Source organism: Mauremys mutica, chromosome 24 (assembly GCF_020497125.1).
Source record: "Mauremys mutica isolate MM-2020 ecotype Southern chromosome 24, ASM2049712v1, whole genome shotgun sequence".
NCBI lineage: Eukaryota > Metazoa > Chordata > Testudines > Geoemydidae > Mauremys > Mauremys mutica.
In genome coordinates, this window is record NC_059095.1 from 2,094,901 (window position 1) to 2,112,517 (window position 17,617).

General features: G+C 47.2%; 2 protein-coding genes across 3 annotated transcripts in view; one reads left to right on the forward strand and one right to left on the reverse strand.

The window, feature by feature from the left end:
• The window catches only part of UPF1 (UPF1 RNA helicase and ATPase), a 30,673-nt gene extending 21,402 nt beyond the window's left edge, over window positions 1-9,271 (forward strand). For both annotated transcript variants that reach the window (XM_044998345.1, XM_044998346.1), the window contains exons 17-24: window positions 756-912; window positions 1,628-1,770; window positions 3,341-3,515; window positions 4,729-4,810; window positions 5,209-5,370; window positions 5,817-6,034; window positions 6,587-6,709; window positions 6,817-9,271. In XM_044998345.1, the coding sequence (XP_044854280.1) occupies window positions 756-912; window positions 1,628-1,770; window positions 3,341-3,515; window positions 4,729-4,810; window positions 5,209-5,370; window positions 5,817-6,034; window positions 6,587-6,706 (1,057 nt within the window). In that variant the 3' untranslated portion in view covers window positions 6,707-6,709; window positions 6,817-9,271. The remainder of the gene's footprint in view (window positions 1-755; window positions 913-1,627; window positions 1,771-3,340; window positions 3,516-4,728; window positions 4,811-5,208; window positions 5,371-5,816; window positions 6,035-6,586; window positions 6,710-6,816) is intronic.
• Window positions 9,272-10,902: 1,631 nt separating this feature from the next.
• Window positions 10,903-16,846, reverse strand: GDF1 (growth differentiation factor 1). The gene is made up of 2 exons (XM_044999108.1): window positions 16,355-16,846; window positions 10,903-14,617 (listed from the first exon to the last, which is right to left on the reverse strand). Exons 1-2 carry the CDS (start codon window positions 16,638-16,640, stop codon window positions 13,782-13,784), a joined length of 1,122 nt encoding a protein of 373 aa, XP_044855043.1. The 5' UTR covers window positions 16,641-16,846; the 3' UTR covers window positions 10,903-13,781.
• Between the last annotated feature and the right edge of the window lie 771 nt (window positions 16,847-17,617).

Consider the following 17,617-nt stretch of genomic DNA (forward strand, 5'->3'; position numbering starts at 1 on the left):
ACACCTCCCCCAGGAAGTTTACTTCTGTGTTTATGCAACTATTGGGAGTGCTTGTCACTGCTTCACTCCCATGATATTAATTCTCTCATAGTGCGTTTCGTCACAATATTGTACATCACTGCTGAAATGCAGCAAGGAAGGAAACCAACTTGCAGACGAATGATACAACAGCAGGCAGAAAGCAAAGTTTAGTTAACTGTGCAGTGTTAAAAAAATGAATAAATAAATGCCCATGGGATCTTTACTGTCCATACAGCAGACAGGATCTGTTTCTAAGATCTCCTCCAAAATACATTTGCACAATAAACTGTAAGGTATAGAGATTCTCTGCTTTGGAAGGATGAAGACAGACTTCAACTTGTCATTCCAGGGCATCTAGGTATTTAGCTTTGCTGGGTAAGGAATACCATATGTAAGAGGAGGTTCCAGTTTCTATTTTAACCTCTTCCTTTTTCAGGTGCAGATAGCTTTTTTTACTAAATTTCCTTTGAGCTAAAACTTTCTTTCCATGTATGGTCTCATCTACAAAGCTTGAGTTGAATCAGTCAAACGGGTTGAGTGATGCAAGCATAAGAAAATACTTTCCACTTAAAATAGCCTTCATACAAAGGCATTAAAGCTTGATTTTTTTTATAGACCCCGATAACTTGCAAGAAGTATTTAGCAAGTTAAACTTATTATTTATTTAACTTAATTCTGCAATATATTTAGTTTAGTGACTTCAAAAATAAAATAAAATAAACCTCTCTTCCTAGGACGGAAGCTGCTAATGTGGAGAAGATAACTACAAAGTTATTGAAAGCTGGTGCCAAACCTGATCAGATTGGGATTATAACTCCCTATGAGGGCCAGCGCTCTTACCTGGTACAGTACATGCAGTTCAGCGGTTCCTTGCATACAAAACTCTATCAGGTATGGAATCTTTGTACGGTTTCACAGTAGACTTTATTTCTGGGCTTCTTTTCACTTTCAAGATATTTTGAGATTCCAGTTTCAGCTTACTTCAAAAGAGCAGCTCTCCCGCAATGGCTGTAATATACCAACTATTATACTCGGGGTCATTGCTGCAAACGAGACCAAAGCTGTATACTCACTAGAAGTCCTTTTTTGTAATGCTGAAAACATATTTCCACCAAGGTGAAGGAAATAGGTGGAAATAGGCTAGTGGAATATTCCTGGCAGGAGCAAATCTAATTTCTCTGTCAGTTATCTGGATTTTCCAGTATGATGGCTTGAGAGCTGCAACACCGATGAGTACTGTTTAAAATAGCAGTGTTTCAGAATAGTGGGGAGTCCACAGTGCAGTCTGGCAGCAGCGGGGATAATTTATTTTTCTGGTACAAATGTTAGTATGCCTATTGAATGATAATTTTTATATGTCAGTGCATTATGGTTATGCTATTTGTTCTAAAACCAAGAATGCTTTTTTCTCCCTTAATGAAACTGCTTTTAGTCATTAACTGATCCGATCATTCCACTAATGTCACAAGAACAACGTTGTTTGCAAAATGATGGGTTGGGTAGAGATGTTCAGCCAAAATGCTTTAAAATACTGATCCTTAGCACAGTTCTTTCTTGCACTGGGCTTCAAATGGGACATAGTTTACATGGTGGTTCTCCTTTGCAGGAAGTGGAAATCGCAAGTGTTGATGCTTTCCAAGGACGAGAGAAGGACTTTATTATCCTTTCTTGTGTAAGAGCCAACGAGCACCAAGGAATTGGATTTTTAAATGATCCCAGACGTCTTAATGTGGCTCTCACCAGAGCAAGGTGCAGTATGATTATAATACTCTGCATGGATGTAGCAGACTTTTATTACTGACATGAGCTCTTGCCCAACAAAAATTACACTGTTATTGAAAATGTGAGAGTGACCAGAACCATCTGAGTAAGCTGACAGGAGTGTTAAAATGATTCCTGCATCTCTAGAAACACTCTTATACCAACTGAAACTACATTAGTCCATATACCTTTAACATTCAAGTGACTACAGATTGTCAGAAAATGACCTATTTGTAGATGGAGGAGTCCGACCTTGAAGCAGGCATGCCCCTTCCTCCTCACGTCCATTTGCTGCAGCAGAAAGGGAGTTCCATGTCTTTCATTTTCTCCCCATTTTCCAACAGTCAGCAGAAGCTGGGGTGTCTGGACTGCTCTGCCTCTCTCTCAGCAACTGTTTCTCTGGGTTCTTCTCTCCTGTGCATAGGTCTAGAGTTTGCCTCGTGGGGGGCACTTGAGGGGTAGGGGAGTGTGAAATTGATGCTTTGTCAGTTTCACTGATGACCACAGGTTTACTTTAAAAGGTTTTTTGGGGGGTAAACTAATCTGGTTGAAGTACACAGTAGATTTGTTTGCTAAACTAGTCAATATCGCATTCCATTACTGGTATAAAGGATTGTATGGCATAATAAAGTCTTTTTGTGATAAATATTGGCCACAGGATCAATGTCTCTTGGCTTCACCTTAATGGGTTTTGCAATAGATCAAGGCATCTAATGAAAGGAGCTAGTTAATCTGAGGCTGCATCCACTTCCATTGTCCTCTTCCAAACCATAGCCTTTAGAGGCCTTATTTAAGGCTGTAAGTGTTTAATTGCAGGCACAGATGTTCACCAGCACAGCAAAAGCAGCATATTTAAACATTCTGCAGACCCACATGCTCCTTCTCTTCTTTCTCTCCTTGACAATTCCTGCAGTAGGCAGAAATAATCTGTTAGGCCTGTAGGGCAGTCTTTTGGGAGTGGTATGCACAAAACAACCACTAGTGAGGCCTTGGCTACACTTGCAAATTTGCAGCGCTGCAGCAGGGTGTGAAAACACACCCTCTCCAGCGCTGCAAATTGCGGCGCTGCAAAGCGCCAGTGTGGTCAAAGCCCCAGCGCTGGGAGCGCGGCTCCCAGCGCTGTCCGTTATTCCCCACAGGGAGGTGGAGTACGGACAGCGCTGGGAGAGCTCTCTCCCAGCGCTGGCGCTTTGATTACACTTAGCGCTTCAAAGCGCTGCCGCGCAAGTGTAGCCAAAGCCTAAGATTCTATGAGCTCCACAGGTTTGGGAAAAGCTGGAAGCAGGGTATAAAACTAACACAACCTGCTTCTCAGCTGCCACTCAGGTTTGTGCCTAGGAACCTGAGGCTTTAGTTTGAGCCGGGACTGTATTCTCTTTGCAGTTCATACATATAAGGATAGTGAAAGCTACAGCCACGTAGAGGAAGACTGTATCTCAACTTGAGCAACTTACTACATCTTATTCTGCATTTTGTCATATCATGTTAACTTGGTTAATGTAGAATTTCTTAAAAATAAGCTTTACAGTTGACTTCTGACTTATCTGATATTCTATAGATATGGAGTAATTATTGTTGGGAACCCAAAAGCTCTGTCTAAACAACCACTTTGGAATCACCTGCTGAACTACTACAAGGAGCAGAAGGTACTGGTAGAGGGACCACTAAACAATCTCCGAGAAAGCCTTATGCAGTTCAGCAAGCCCCGTAAACTTGTCAATACCATCAACCCAGTAAGTTACTACAAATACACTAGTCTGTCTTTTTAAAAAATGTGTACAGGAGAAAGGGGAACATGACTATCAAATGATCAGATTTTCCTGTGACCCACTTTATCTCAAGTTTGTGGCCAGTGGGGATTTTGGTCCTAGTGAGAAACTGATGGTGGTGGGGCTGACTTTTGTGGGAGACAGTAGTGACTGTCCTGCTGTCCCTTGCCTGCACAGTGCTTTTACACTGCTTCAGGATACTGCAGGGCTGGTTTTATAGTATTTTGAAGCCCCACTTCCTATGGTCTGAAGCTGAGCCCTGTGTGGGATGAGGGAAAGGTGAAAGCTGCCCTGGGATCCAGAGGCAGAGCAGTAGGGGGAGGGAGCTTGCTCATTCTCTCACTTACCGGGTCTGTTTTTTCTGTGGGTTTTTTTTTAGCTGGTGGGATGTGACCAAGCAGGTTGCCTCCTCAGATCTGCTTCCAGGGCCAGCCCTACTGGATGAGAAGCCTTTCTGTAGTAATCTCATCTTTCTTGTGTAGGATTTTAAATGTAGGCAGTAGTTTTTGAGATTAAGCGTTCGGTAGGAATGTCAGATTTCCTAGATATGACTAAACTTATTAAGCTTAAATGTGCCTTTGTGCTACTACACCTCTACCTCGATATAACACTGTCCTCAGGAGCCAAAAAACCTTACCACATTATAGGTGAAACAGCGTTATATTGAACTTGCTTTGATCCACCGGAGTGCGCAGGTGTCCCCCTCCCTCCCCCGGAGCACTGCTTTACTGCATTGTATCCGAATTTGTGTTATATCGGGTCGCGTTATATCAGGGTAGAGGTGTATCTTCAGCTAAATATGGATCAGTGGCAGTAAATACAAATAACTCTTGTCATTGAGTTCTGGTGATACCCTAAGTCATGAGGAACAGAGCAGAGGAGAACTGTGTGATAAGAACTGTAAAATGGAGTCAGTCTCATGAAACTCCAGCGCATTTTAAATTAAAAAACTCTTAAAATAACAACTGGAAATAAATGAAATGACTGGTTTAAATGGCAGATTTGGATCTTTTTCATGCGTATATCTAAAGCTGAAATGTATTTGATACTTTGACAGGTAGAACCCAACACAGTCCCTACTCTGAAGAACTTTAGACTAAAGTTGCAATGCTTTTCAGTTTGCAACATTGGTTCTAAATGTAAGGATTTATTGTCTAACTTCATGTAACGTTTTTAGGGTGCCCGTTTCATGACTACTGCCATGTATGATGCACGTGAAGCTATTATTCCAGGATCAGTCTATGACCGGAGCAGTCAAGGTAAGGAAGCTGTGGGAGTTGAACTCCTTTATTGACTTTCCAATCATGTAGTCATCAGGTGGGTTCTTTACTTTTTGATGCTGAACTAAGATTCCTCTTGAAAGCTCCCAAGTAAAGAACAGCTTCTCACCGCGTACAAACTAAACTGCTTTGGGCAAAATTTTACAATGAAAATTCTGATTTCTAAATAATTGTGACACTTATCACCATGTAAACGTGGCATTTCAGAAATCCCAAATTAACCTTTAGTGTAAACTATTTCATAACTTAACTAAACCCTTACTTAACCATTTGACTGTTGTTGATCTGTAGGTTGCTCTACAGAATGCTTTGACACAACAAAACATCCAGAGAGACAATAACATTGAGCCGTTAATTAAGCTGTTAAATTTTTCTAGGACGCCCATCGAACATGTACTTCCAAACACATGATCAGATTGGGATGATTAGTGCTGGACCCAGCCACGTCACTGCTATGAACATTCCTATCCCTTTCAACCTTGTGATGCCACCAATGCCACCACCAGGATATTTTGGGCAGCCTAATGGACCGGCCACAGGTATGTAATCATTAAATACAAACCAAAAATACCATCTTAATGACCTTTGGCTCTCCCTCCCAGCGACACTACGGAAGGGGCATTTTGAGGCCCAGTTGGAGGGAGTGTTTTACAATGGCTTCTGATAACACTTTTGGGTAAACTTGCAGCAGTGTTGATGGTTTCAGAGGAGATTGTCTAGCCTTCCTCAGCTGTAAGGATTGGTGGACATGATATAAAGCTTCTGATTATCCGCCAGGCTCTAAGAAACCTTCCTGTCCGTCAGGGTCTAACAGTATACTTTATACAGTCTCTAAACCTTTAGATTCATAGATAGTTGCTACCTGAATAAGTAGAATGTTGTGTAGTTTGCTAAGCCACCAGGATACATTTGACTAGAAATAAAATGTAAAATCATTACATATATAAAATATTTTCACTCCCTTGGCGGGGACTAACTTTTTCAGGACGTGGGACACCTAAAGGAAAGACTGGTCGTGGTGGGCGCCAGAAAAATCGTTTTGGGATTCCTGGAACTAGCCAGTCAAACCTTCCAAACAGTCAAGCGAGTCAAGATGTGGTGTCTCAGCCATTCTCCCAGGGTCCACTGACTCAGGGTTATATCTCCATGAGTCAGCCATCACAGATGAGCCAACCAGGACTCTCCCAGCCAGAATTATCACAGGTAAGAGTGTAATAATCCTAGCTATAAACTGCCTAAGCTACAAGTGGCTTTTTTTCGCCAGGCGTCATGTGCGTGGAAGATGGGGGGGGGTGTGTGTATCGTGTAGTATTTGGGAGTAGCTTTCATTGCCCTTCCCCCACACATTCACAGTCTGAATATAAGGATATTTCCCCTTGAGGTACATCCATTAAACTCTCCGGTGCACGTGTATTCAGGTACATCTATGTTGCACTTCATTTTTACATGGTAATTTCATTTCACCGTAGGCCCTAACCTGAAATCAGACCCATTCCTAAAGAGGAACATATTCTAGTACCTTAACAGAACAATTATTTCAAATACTGGGCATTTCAGTAATACTTGCAACTACACTGGGTAAATCACTGTAGAAATTGAGCAGCAAAGGGGTTGATTAAGGGGACAGTTAGTCTGAAGGAAAAATTTGTTACATGGCAGCCACAACCCCATTTGCTATCTAATGCAGCATACGCTTTTGAGACCCTAATATTACAAAAGCTTTGGGAGCTTAACAGAACAACTCTCTCATTTCAGGACAGTTACCTTGGTGATGAGTTTAAATCTCAGATTGATGTGGCGCTGTCGCAGGACTCTACTTACCAGGGTGAACGTGCATATCAACATGGTGGAGTGACAGGACTGTCACAGTATTAGAGTGTAAGGCACTTCGATTCAGTTCTGTTTCTTTACTCAAAGCAACCTCTAGCCCATATGGCAGTGAGGAAATGGTTAATGTAAATTTTGTTCTCCTTTCCTTTCTTTAGGTTGAGGAAGAAGAGCTAAGCTTGTGTGGAGCTTAGTTCCATCAGCATTTTATTCTGGGTAATAAAAAAAATAAAATAAAATGGATACCTGTTTTCCACTGCTAAAACTGAAGCACCACTGTGTGAGAGCAACAGGAGAAAGAAAGAGAAACCAACCAACGGAGAGGAGAGAGAAAGGAGCGCGCGTGAGAGCCCACTGCTAGCTCACTGAGACAAGGAGACTGACCGGAGAGGAGAGAGAGCACCAAAGGACTGGCTGGCGCCTCGCTGGGAAGGCAACTCGCCCTGAAAGAATGAGTGGTCAGCCGAGTCCCTGCTCCCCCAGTCAACCAAGCTTGAGAGAAGGGCCTTAAGCAGGTTTCACTTCATTCCATACTTCTCTTTGCGAGCAGGGCATCACTTTTCAGAGCAGGAGGGGAGAGGAAAACCCTCATCTCAGAGTTGTTCTCATTTGAAAAGGTACTAGATTTTAGCAGTAAGTGTTGACGTTTTAAAAGCAGAGTATCTAAAGAGGAAAGATCCTGCCGAAAAGTGACAGTAAGCCAAGCAGAAAACCAGCCAGAACATGGTGACTGTTCAACGCTGAGATGCAGGTTTTGTTGTCCAAAACTGGCTCTGAAATTCTAGTGTCATCATGTCGCCCCCATTCTGAACGGGTATTTTGTGACAAGGTGGTTTTAAAGAGATTCTTTCAAAGGAGCACTGAATTTGTAGAAGTGTCTCTGAATTCTTAGTAGTGGACCTGGGAGATCCTTGTTCTGAGAAGCTTACAAAAAAAAAATTAAAACAAAAAAAAAATTAAATTAGAGCACCAACCTTGAGAACTTTCAGTGTGATTTAAAGTTGCAGCAATCAGCCTCTTCTTCCTACAATGGATAGCAGTTAGGAGTGAAAGGAGCCTGCATGCTCAAGCAGGAGGAGGGTTTCAAAGTGTTTTCTGTATGCTTTAATTGGCTACTGTCTGGACTCTACTCTATGAAAACAAGCCTTTCTGTAAGATGAACTGTGCGCTTAAAAGGGGATGGGTTCCTGTGCCCTTCGGCCCTGGAGGAAAAGACGCTAGGAGGCCTGCTTTATTCACTCCCACTGATGCTGGGAGGAAGTAGTGGAAACTGGGGATTATATTGGTTTTGAAGTAAAGAATCTACAATGATATTGAAGCAGGTTGGAAAAAAATAAATGGAAAAAGCAGGCAGTTGTTGGAAGGTGGCCTCTGATAGATGGGTATAATTAGAGACAATGGACTAGGCTTTTGTGTGGCTTCTTCAGTGATTTAATGCAGCTACCTGAATGATTCAGGTGTTGAAGTTAAAAACAACCTTGGAGACTGCATTTCAGGTCGTGAACGTGGCTGTGGCATCAGTGCTGGCTTGAGAAGTAGTTGGAAGTCAAACTGAAAACAGCACATAAATAAGCCATCCAATTTCTAAGTTGTATCCGTGTCCTAAACAAGTCAAGTGGGAACACTGGGAGCATTTTATTTGTCTAAACCTTTTTAGAAACAGCACAGAGAACTTAAATTCCTACTAACCCATTTTTATCAGATCTCTAAATTAGAATAACCTCTACCTCCTAATTGGCTAAAAATCAGTAGTGTGTGAATTAATTACTAGACTAGATGTTTTTTAACGTTTATGAATTAAGTTAGCTTTATAATCAAAGGGCTCCAAGTGTTTCTAGTCTTTTTTTTTTTTTTTTGAGGAACTAAAAAAAAACCACAACAAAAACACCAACAGAAAACAACCCTCTCAATGAATATACTTAGACTAAATAACAAAAACCACTTGTAATTTGGAAACATCCACTTGCATTACTCTGTCTTTTCTGTAGATTATCAAACTCCTTTCATAACTTGTATTTGCTGTAGTTTTCCATGTGTTCCCCCGCATCCCCAGTATAGTGTAGTATACTACACCCACAGGTTTTGTAAGTAGTGTGCACATGAAATTTAGAACAGATGTTCTGAATTCACTTTTTGTTTATACTGTTCATAAACTGCAAAATAAATTAGAAACCTTCCTGAAACAAAAGACCATTCTTGTTTATAAAAAGCCTCCAGAGTTTAGACTTCTACAGTGTGCAAAGAATGGAGACACAGGCCACCTTCCTTCATGTAAGAGGGACTATTTTATTTATTAACATTTTAATTTTTTTCCTTCTGGGTAGGCTGCGTAGTTGCATAGAGATTTGAGATAGGTTTAAGCTGTAACTCTTTGTGCAATGCAATCCATTGAGTAATGTAACCCCTTCTCCCCCTGCCCCCAACCCCTTTATTTCACTGGTTGGAATGCTTGCCTCTGCTTTGTGCTGTTTTTTTCCTTTGTAGCAGTTACTCTGAGTTTTATAAATCCACAGACATCAGTGCTAGCACTGTTACTCTTTTTTTGATTTTGTCTGTATGTTTTAAACCTGTTTGTCATCAATAAAAAAATTAATAAAGAGCTCTTGCATTCAAGCTGGGGCCTATATTTCAGTAATCATTTTGGACCTTTTAAAAACAATATTTGTGACAGTTGGGCCCAGTGTTTGATTGTATAAACTTCAAGTTTATTACAGTTTAACACATACTAGTACAAAAGTGTGGTGTGTTTATAGCATACATGGATAAGCAAATGAACTGTGAAAAGTTTGTTAAAGGTAAGTACCCCACCTGTACCCCCTCCTTTGGGTCTTGTCCAGGCATGTGCATGCTGTAGGAATGTTTAGAAACCCACTGAGGCAGTCTGTGCCCATGCATTGGTGTTACATAGAGGTTATATGGCAGTAGTCAGTTCCCCTTTTTATGAAAGGATGTTAGAGGAGCTTGATCTTTTTTTAATATTGATGGCAAGAGCTTACTTCTTCCAGGCTGGGAATAAAGACTTCCTTGCATAAAACCCATTGGAAGTAATGGCTAGACCCTTTTAAGGCTTTCATCTGCCCCCTTTCGAGTTATTCTGATCATGGCTCTGGTGGTAAATCGGAGACAACATAGTAATTGAATAAGTCCTTTTAATAAAAAATTCAGCTCACACATGCTGACTTAAGACTGGACCTATCAATCTAAACTATTGACGCCACCAACTGCATTTGGTACAGCAGTCAAGCATTTGAAAGTAGCATTATTTAAGGTACAAATACAGTAAACTTTGTCACACTGCTTTCTTAGGGCTTGGCTACACTTACAAATTTGCAACACTGCAGCAGGGTGTGAAAACACACCCTCTCCAGCGCTGCAAATTGCGGCGCTGCAAAGCGCCAGTGTGGTCAAAGCCCCAGCGCTGGGATCACGGCTCCCAGCGCTGTCCGTTATTCCCCACAGGGAGGTGGAGTACGGACAGCGCTGGGAGAGCTCTCTCCCAGCGCTGGCGCTTTGACTACACTTAGCGCTTCAAAGCGCTGCGCGGCAGCGCTTTGAAGTGCTAAGTGTAGCCATAGCCTTACTGGAGCACAAGCTCAGCTTAGTATAGCAGGCTGCTGATGCTGTTAGTGCACTGACATCACTTCACAGGGGCTGTGATCAATGAAGTAGCTATTTCATGTGTCCATTCTGGTCCACAAAGTATTGCCCATGGTTATAGCTGTCTCTCCCTGCTAGTGTGAGAATCCTCTTAATGGTTTGGACTGCCCAGTGGACAGGACAGAGCTCATTAGTCATTCATCTTTGTGCTTTGCTAAATGCAAGTGGAGATTTAGATGGAAAGCAAAAGCCTCCCTCACAAATGTGACCTAAATGAACTGAGCTTTGACTCCTGGATCTGCTGTGGATAACTTTTTCAAAACACTCAGTATAACAAAAACTAAAATCCCTCTTCTTTTATAGAAATTCAAGTTTGTTTAATTCCAAGAATTAAACTCCACATTAAGAGGTAAGTATTTAAAAAGGAAAGACACTAGCAGATCAGATTTTTTGAGCCTGTCACTGTTACTTTCTAGTTTTTTTTTCAGAAGAAATTGACTGATTTCTTTAAGATGGGGCTAGCCACTGGAGTTTATAAAATATTAAACTTGAGTAATTGATCTTATAAACCATAGTCACTAATCTGACTAGCATCTAATTCCTTTATAAAATGTGATGCACTAACATTTTCAGGTACCCTCTGCACAACAGCAGGTCACCTGTGTGGAACTGTGGTAGCCTTAAAGTACTCAGCCTTACTTGCTCCTGTTCAACAAAGATTTGGGTATATCCAGTAGCACAACACATTCATTGTGTAGGGTAGGGAAAGTACATTGTCTGTGCAAATTAATTAAAATAAGGATAAACCTTTTCGTTTCCCCACAGGGACAAAGGTCTTTCCTGTTAATACTTAGTGAAACCTTTCTATTAAGACACATTACAAGGTAGATACAAAAACCCAAGTCTCCCCTAGTTTCAATCTGACTGACATTTAAAAAACAGTTTCAAGTCTAATTCAGATTCCTTGCTCCTTCTCTTATCACCCCCTCCCCCCCAAAACTGTGATTTAAAATAATTGTCCTGTATTTGTCACTGAAGGGCAAAACTTCACTTTGAGCTCCAGTTTGACATCCACCCATAGAGGTTGCCACCATGCACAGATCTAAAGTGTAGGGCCCTGTGCCTGTAGCTAGCAACTGCTATGTTCTTCTTTTAGCTACAGCAGAAGTGGGGGAGGTTCAGTGCTTGGTGCCTTGGGAAGGGCGGGGTTCTGTTGTGGGTCTAAAATTCAGTCACTGTGAAACACTTCAGTGCAAGGGTGAGAGTTTAGCACTTCCCCAGAAGTTTTCAGCGGGAAGGGGAGGAAAGTGGGGATTACTCAAGTCACGTGACTCCGCTTCAGTTGAGCAGCTGTGGTTGATTTACTTTTAACAAGTGCAGCACCTCAGTGGCATGACTTTAAAGACAGGAATGAGCTGGCAACTTTGCCCACGCTTCAAGCATGGCTACTTTAAGACTTCAAACACCCCCCACCCACCCCAAATCTTATTTTAACATGAATCCCACTTTGAAGAAAACAGGCCATCCCTCAGCCACCTAGCCCCTGGCACTAGCTAATAAACTGACTGATTACTTTCAGAACAGAGCTGGCTTACGCTCTGCGCATGGTCGTGCAGGGGGAGACCTCCTCAAACTTCAACTGCCCCTGCTCCTCTGGCCTTCAGGCTGAGCATTGCTGCTATGAAGGAGCCCTGTGAAATTCTGTACTCAGAAGTCATCCCTTTTCCTGTTTCTCATCTTGTACCTGTCACTGTAGGTGTTGAAGAGGGAGAGGGTCCTCACCCCACTGACTTGAATACAGCAAACTTGATCTGCCACTGCTGGTCCAACAGATCCATTGAACATATTCCTGACGCCTTAACATACATAATCTGTCTAAACAGTGCAATAAGGACAGGACTAAGTAGTCCTAGTTCCTGCTATAAACAGTGTTAAACTCTTACGGAGTCAACTGGAATCAGGCTAAAATGAGACTATTGAGCTACTTTCACTGAGCCAAGTGCTCAGTGTTCCACAGGTGCCAGGCTAGTGCATTAAATAATTGCGCAAGCCACTGCTTTACCCCTCTCTTCCCCCCCCCCCGCCTTATTTACTAGGATGTTCAGGCATTGGCTGCTCATCTAGTGCAACGTGACTTATAAAAGACACAATTATTAGGAGGAGGGGAATATTTTGCTGTCCCTATTACTAGAGAACTCTGACAATAATCAAGGTGAAAACACATTTTAAAAGGAGTCTTTTGTCTATTCATCTTTCTACTGTTTTCTGCAGCCATCTGCCTGCTTGCCAGCCGTAGACTGGATTCACACTCAAGGGTAACGTAATACTTTTAAAGAATCAATGAATTGTCTTTAAGTTGTTTGGAAATAGTTTGGCCGCTTGAATTTCCCCCCCCTGCAGTGAGTCAGTGGGACTGGTGAATGCTCAGCACCCCTCAATCAAGCTGGACACCCAAAATTGATGGCCCCTTAAAAAACAAATTTAGGCCAAATTTCCCAAGCCAGAATTCTTGCCTTATTCAAAAGCCAGAGCCTGACCTCTTAGGCTACCTCTTCACCACAAAAAGGCGTGTTTACATTGCTAGGAGCTCTGTCTGAAAACACCTCTTCACACGGAGTCACTTCACTATGCCCCACTGTCCTGACATCTAACAGCTGGTACCAGTAATGCCCTTTCAAGAGCAATGTGGTATCAGGCACCAGGCAGAGGTGATATTTTAGTTGCAGTACAGCCCAGTGGAGGAGAAAGAACTTAATCAAACTGAAGACCTGGTCATTTCTTCACTCACTGGAAAGAGGGCAGAATTTAGCCAAATTGTCTTCCTGTTCTGGGGGGGAAAAATCCATGCTAGGCTCACGCCACTTAGCTCAAAAAGCTGAGAATCCAGCCGTGCTGCTCCTTAGAACAGTGGTGGACAATGCTACTGTTCCTGCAAGCGTGGGCAAGCTAAGGTGTGGGGCCTGTGGGGCACTGAAGGGCCAGCAGAACTCATTCTTTAGTGCCATGGGCACCAGCTCCAGCCGTGCGGGATGGGATGGATACAGTACTGCACCACACCAGTGCCTCCAGGTCAGAACTGAGGAAGGAGGCACAGGGAGAGGAGTGCTGGGACTAAGGAGCTGGTGCCAACATCCTCTGCTCAGTACTGGGGGACAGCCGGAGAGGGGGAAGGAGGCTCAGACTATCACCATTAGATTTCACCAGGTTCCCAGCAAGGCTCCAGGGAGTTTGGAAGCCTGATGCCTCCAGCCAATCAGCATTACATTAGAATCCCAAACTGCATTATCCTCTTGATGCCAAAAGTCAAGAGCTCCCCCCTTGAGGCTGCATTTTGCAACAATGCGTCAAAGGGGTAGTTCTGCCATTAACTGCACCAAGGGATGGAAGGGAGGATCCCTACCCACCCACACAAAGGAAACTTAATACGTTTTGACCGATTGCATCAAAAATGCCAGTTACTCCAGGCACTGACCATTCCCTCAGAGACCCATTCGATTCCCTATTCACATCTCGATGAGCAACTCCATTACCTGCAGCCACACTCATCCACCACCATGTCCTCGTAGTGTCTCAGCACCACGTTATCATGGTTGTCGTAATACAGGATGGAGATGGGGGACAGCCTGACTGGAACGCAGCAGGGCTGGGGGGTTCCTTCTGGGTCAAGGGAGTGCACCATAGTTTGGAGGATGGCGTGGTTGGTGCTATTGAGTTCTGCCGTCAATGGGAAGGGACACTCCCCAAGGCAATAGTTGGCCATGTATCCCTGCGGCGCGATGATCCAGTTCTCCCAGCCCACGTCACTGAAGCTGATGTAAAGCCGCCTTGGCTTGCAGAGGTTGCTTGGGGTGACTGGGGTATAATAGGAACTTCGCCTCTTCCTGGAGGCCTGGCACTGCTTCTGATTGAGGGACACCACCAACAGCGAGGTGTCGAGGAAGGAGTCGATGCTGGCACAGAGGTTCTGCAGCCTTCGGGGCGGCAAGGCCATGGCGCTGTCCCTGCTGCCCACAGAGATCTCCAGGATCAAGCCCAGGTTCTTGCTGGGGGTTCGCCAGCCCTTCGCCACTTCAGTCAGGTTGAAGAGGAGGGACTTGTGCAGCTGCGCGAAGGATTGTGCCACCAGCAGCTTGTGGTTGTACATGTGGGAGGACATTCCCCGCAGAGACATCTGCAGGGCTTGGTACAGCCGCAGCTCGAAGACCTGCCTGCCACTGGAAGTGTGATAGGAGTTGTGGCTGAAGTTGATCTCCAGCTGAGCCATTGTCAGTTGCTCCCCCTCCTCCAACACAGAGAAATTGAAGTACAGACGTTTCTCCAGACACAGGAAAGTCTTGGGCTCCCCACTGTGAATGAAGTGGCCTGAGAGGGAAGGAAAACAGGAGGTGGCATTCGGTGAGCAGGAAGGGCCTCCCCACACACCGTGATGCTCAGAGCAGTAGCGAAGTGGATAAACTAACCTGACCTGAACTCCCCAGACGAGAAGCGGACAAACTCCATTTCCCCAATACCCACCTTGACCATCAACTACACTCCTGGCTCAGCCTGCGCCTGGAGGCCGCACGCTGTCCCTGTCCACACTCAGCTCTGCTCTGCAACTCTCCCAGTGCAGTCAGGGCTCTCCTGAGTCCGACAGAGTCTCTCCCACCTTCTGATCAGTGTGAGGAGGGAGGAGGGTGTGCTTCTCTGCCCCCTCCCCGCTGGTACAGGCATCGCTCTCACCCAGGGCCCCTGTTCAGGGCTTGGACAAGGTTCAGTATTTTAAAGACACAGCTGCCCTCTCAGCCAGTCACTGCTGGGGCACAAGGCTCCCACTAGCCCGGCATCATCTGGAAGCTCCACCACAACAGAGACGTGTCCCTGCTGCTGGGCGAAGGCTGCTTGGCTAAGAGAAAGTGCCAGACTGTGCAAGAGAAACAAGCCAGAGCCAGCACCAGAGGCAAAGGTCTGCATAAGCTTCGGGGCTGGGTAGTCTGAATTCCTCGCTAAAGAACAGACCTGGGAGTCAGAACTCCTGGGTTCTCTGCCACTCGCTGTTTGATCCTCGGAGAGTCACTAAACCTCTCTGTGCTTCAGCTTCCCCATCTGAGAGAGGATAATATCTGCCTCCTTCATAGCAGGGGGTGCAGGATGTGCTGCTCATTTCCGTGCTACTGTACCCAGGCCTGCTCGAGCAGGACCGGTCTGCTGGGCCCTTTGGACTCAGACCCTGATTGCAGCTGGAAACAGCAGGTCACTAAAGCAGCGGGCTGCACCCTACGGGTCTAGCTAACAACTGGGAATGGCCCGGAGAGGCCCAGGCCTGAATCAGCTGGAGCTGCTGCCCGTCCAGCTAAGGTACAAGGACTGAAGGGTGAGGTGGGAGCCAGGCCTGCAGCCACTGCCGGGCTCAAAGAGAAAACCAGCCAGGCCTTGTCGGGAAGCCAGGGCCCAGGGAGTTCAAACTTTTCTGCATTCTCTGCCCTAAGTGGAAGACAGGAATGCAAACCTGAGTTAAGCCCCTGGAGACGCAGCAGCACCCAGTTAAGGGACCCTAAGTCCAGCCCCACTGTCCCCAGTTCCTTTAAAACGTGCACAGGGCTGATGCTTAGGGGAAACCAAGGCCCTGCCGCTTAGCAGTATTACAGAACGGAAGGGTGGGTGTCAGACAGGGCCAGGGCTCTGCTCCGGGGAAGTGCACTACGGGGCACTGAACTCACATCCCCAGCGTCTTCTGCCCTGGGGGCGTCCTCAGCTAAGCACCGGTCACAGGAAAAGTCCCTCCCGGGATGGCAGAGGGAGCGGCGAGGCTGGAGGCACAATAACAACTCAGCCCTGCAGGATCCCAACGTGTCTCACAAACATCCCTGCTCACCTCACCCTGGAGAGACTATCTGCCGTGGCACGGCCGGGGAAACTGAGGCACGGAGCGGTGACCTGCCTGAGCTTGCCCAGCGAGTCAGGCCCAGCCCTTTGCTCCGACCACTGGACCCCACCGCCTCTCTCCAGCACGCGCCACGAGGCCTGATGCACAGGCGCCCGGCCGGGGGTTAGGAAGCAGGGAGACGCGCCAGCCCCCAGCCCTGCCCCAGCCCCCGAGGGACCCCCGGGGCTCGGTACCTTGGTCAGCCAAGACACGGATGATGTTCCCAGGCACGTTCAATTCCTCCACCCGGCAGGCGCGGTCCGGCGCGCTGGCCCCGGGGGGCTGCAGCTGCCTCCGCTGGAAGATCCGCCAGAGCACGGAGGGCACCGGGGCCGGCGCCGTGGGGCCGGGCTTGGCGCTCAGCCCCAGGGCTTGGAAAAGCGAAGCCTCCTGCCCGCTTCCCGGCTCGCCCAGCGCCGCGCCCAGCAGCGCCCAGAGGAGGCTGGCGGCGAGCCGGGCTCTGGCCGGGGCCGGTCCCATGGCCGGGCCGGGCAGACAAAGCGCAGCGCCGGAGCCACCAGCGAGGCGGGTGTTGGCTGCGCCAGTGGCGCCTTTGATCTGGCGAGCGCGCAATTAGCAGCGCGGCTTGGGCGGGGGAGGGGGGACGAGCCCCCGGGCCAGGGCGCCCATTAACCCTTCGGCGTCAGGGGGGCGGTGGCTTTGCCTGGTGCAGCCTCCAGCTGCTGCTAAACTCCCGGGGGGGGGGGCTGCCTGGCACCCCCGTCCCTTGGCTGCGCCCCCGCCCCCGCCCGGCCGGGCCATGCAGGGGCGGCGCTGCCCTGCAGCGGGCAGACCTGCCCGGGCACCCCGCGGACAGGGGCTGCGTGTGGGACGGGGCTGCCCCTAGGCGGGGGCTGGGGGGAGGGGTTTTGCAGCTCAGGCTGCAGCGTGCAGCCACCTCAAGGCCCTGTGCTGGCGGGAGCCCACCGAGCGGCCCGGGCCTGTGAACCGGCGGGGATGGGGGGGCCCTGTGCCCGCGGCCAGAGAGCGCGAGGGGCTGCCCGGGAACGAGCCGGCCAGGTGCTCACAGGGGCCATGCTCAGACCCTGGCTGGGCCGGAGCTGGGCCCAGGCCAGGCGGGCTGCACCGGGGGCTTCCAGCCTGGCCCTTCCTGCGCATCAGCACACACAGCCCCCACCCCAGCTCCTCTTCGCAGGGCCCAGCAGCAAACCCTGCCTGGGGACAGGCGTGGGGCCATCCGCCTCCCACCCGGCCTGGCCAGGTGTCGGCCTGGCGCCCTGGGGAAGGAGACGTGTGAAGTTTCCTGCCTTGAGATCCACAATCCTGCAGGGATCAGGGGCCCACATCCCCTCCCCCCCCCAGCGGCCACCTCCTGACCGTCTGACGCTCCCCCAGCCCTGCCATCCAGCCTGATGGGCTGCTAACTTCCACAACAACCTTGTCAACTGGTTCCCTGCCGAGCGAAAGCCCTACCAGGCACCTATCATAAAACCTGC

Coding starts and splice junctions, on each gene's coding strand:
- GDF1 (XM_044999108.1), bottom strand. CDS start 16,640: ATGGGACCGGCCCCGGCCAGAGCCCGGCTCGCCGCCAGCCTCCTCTGG. Junction 14,618..16,354: donor CCGTGTCTTGGCTGACCAAG/GTACCGAGCCCC, acceptor CTTCCCTCTCAG/GCCACTTCATTCACAGTGGG.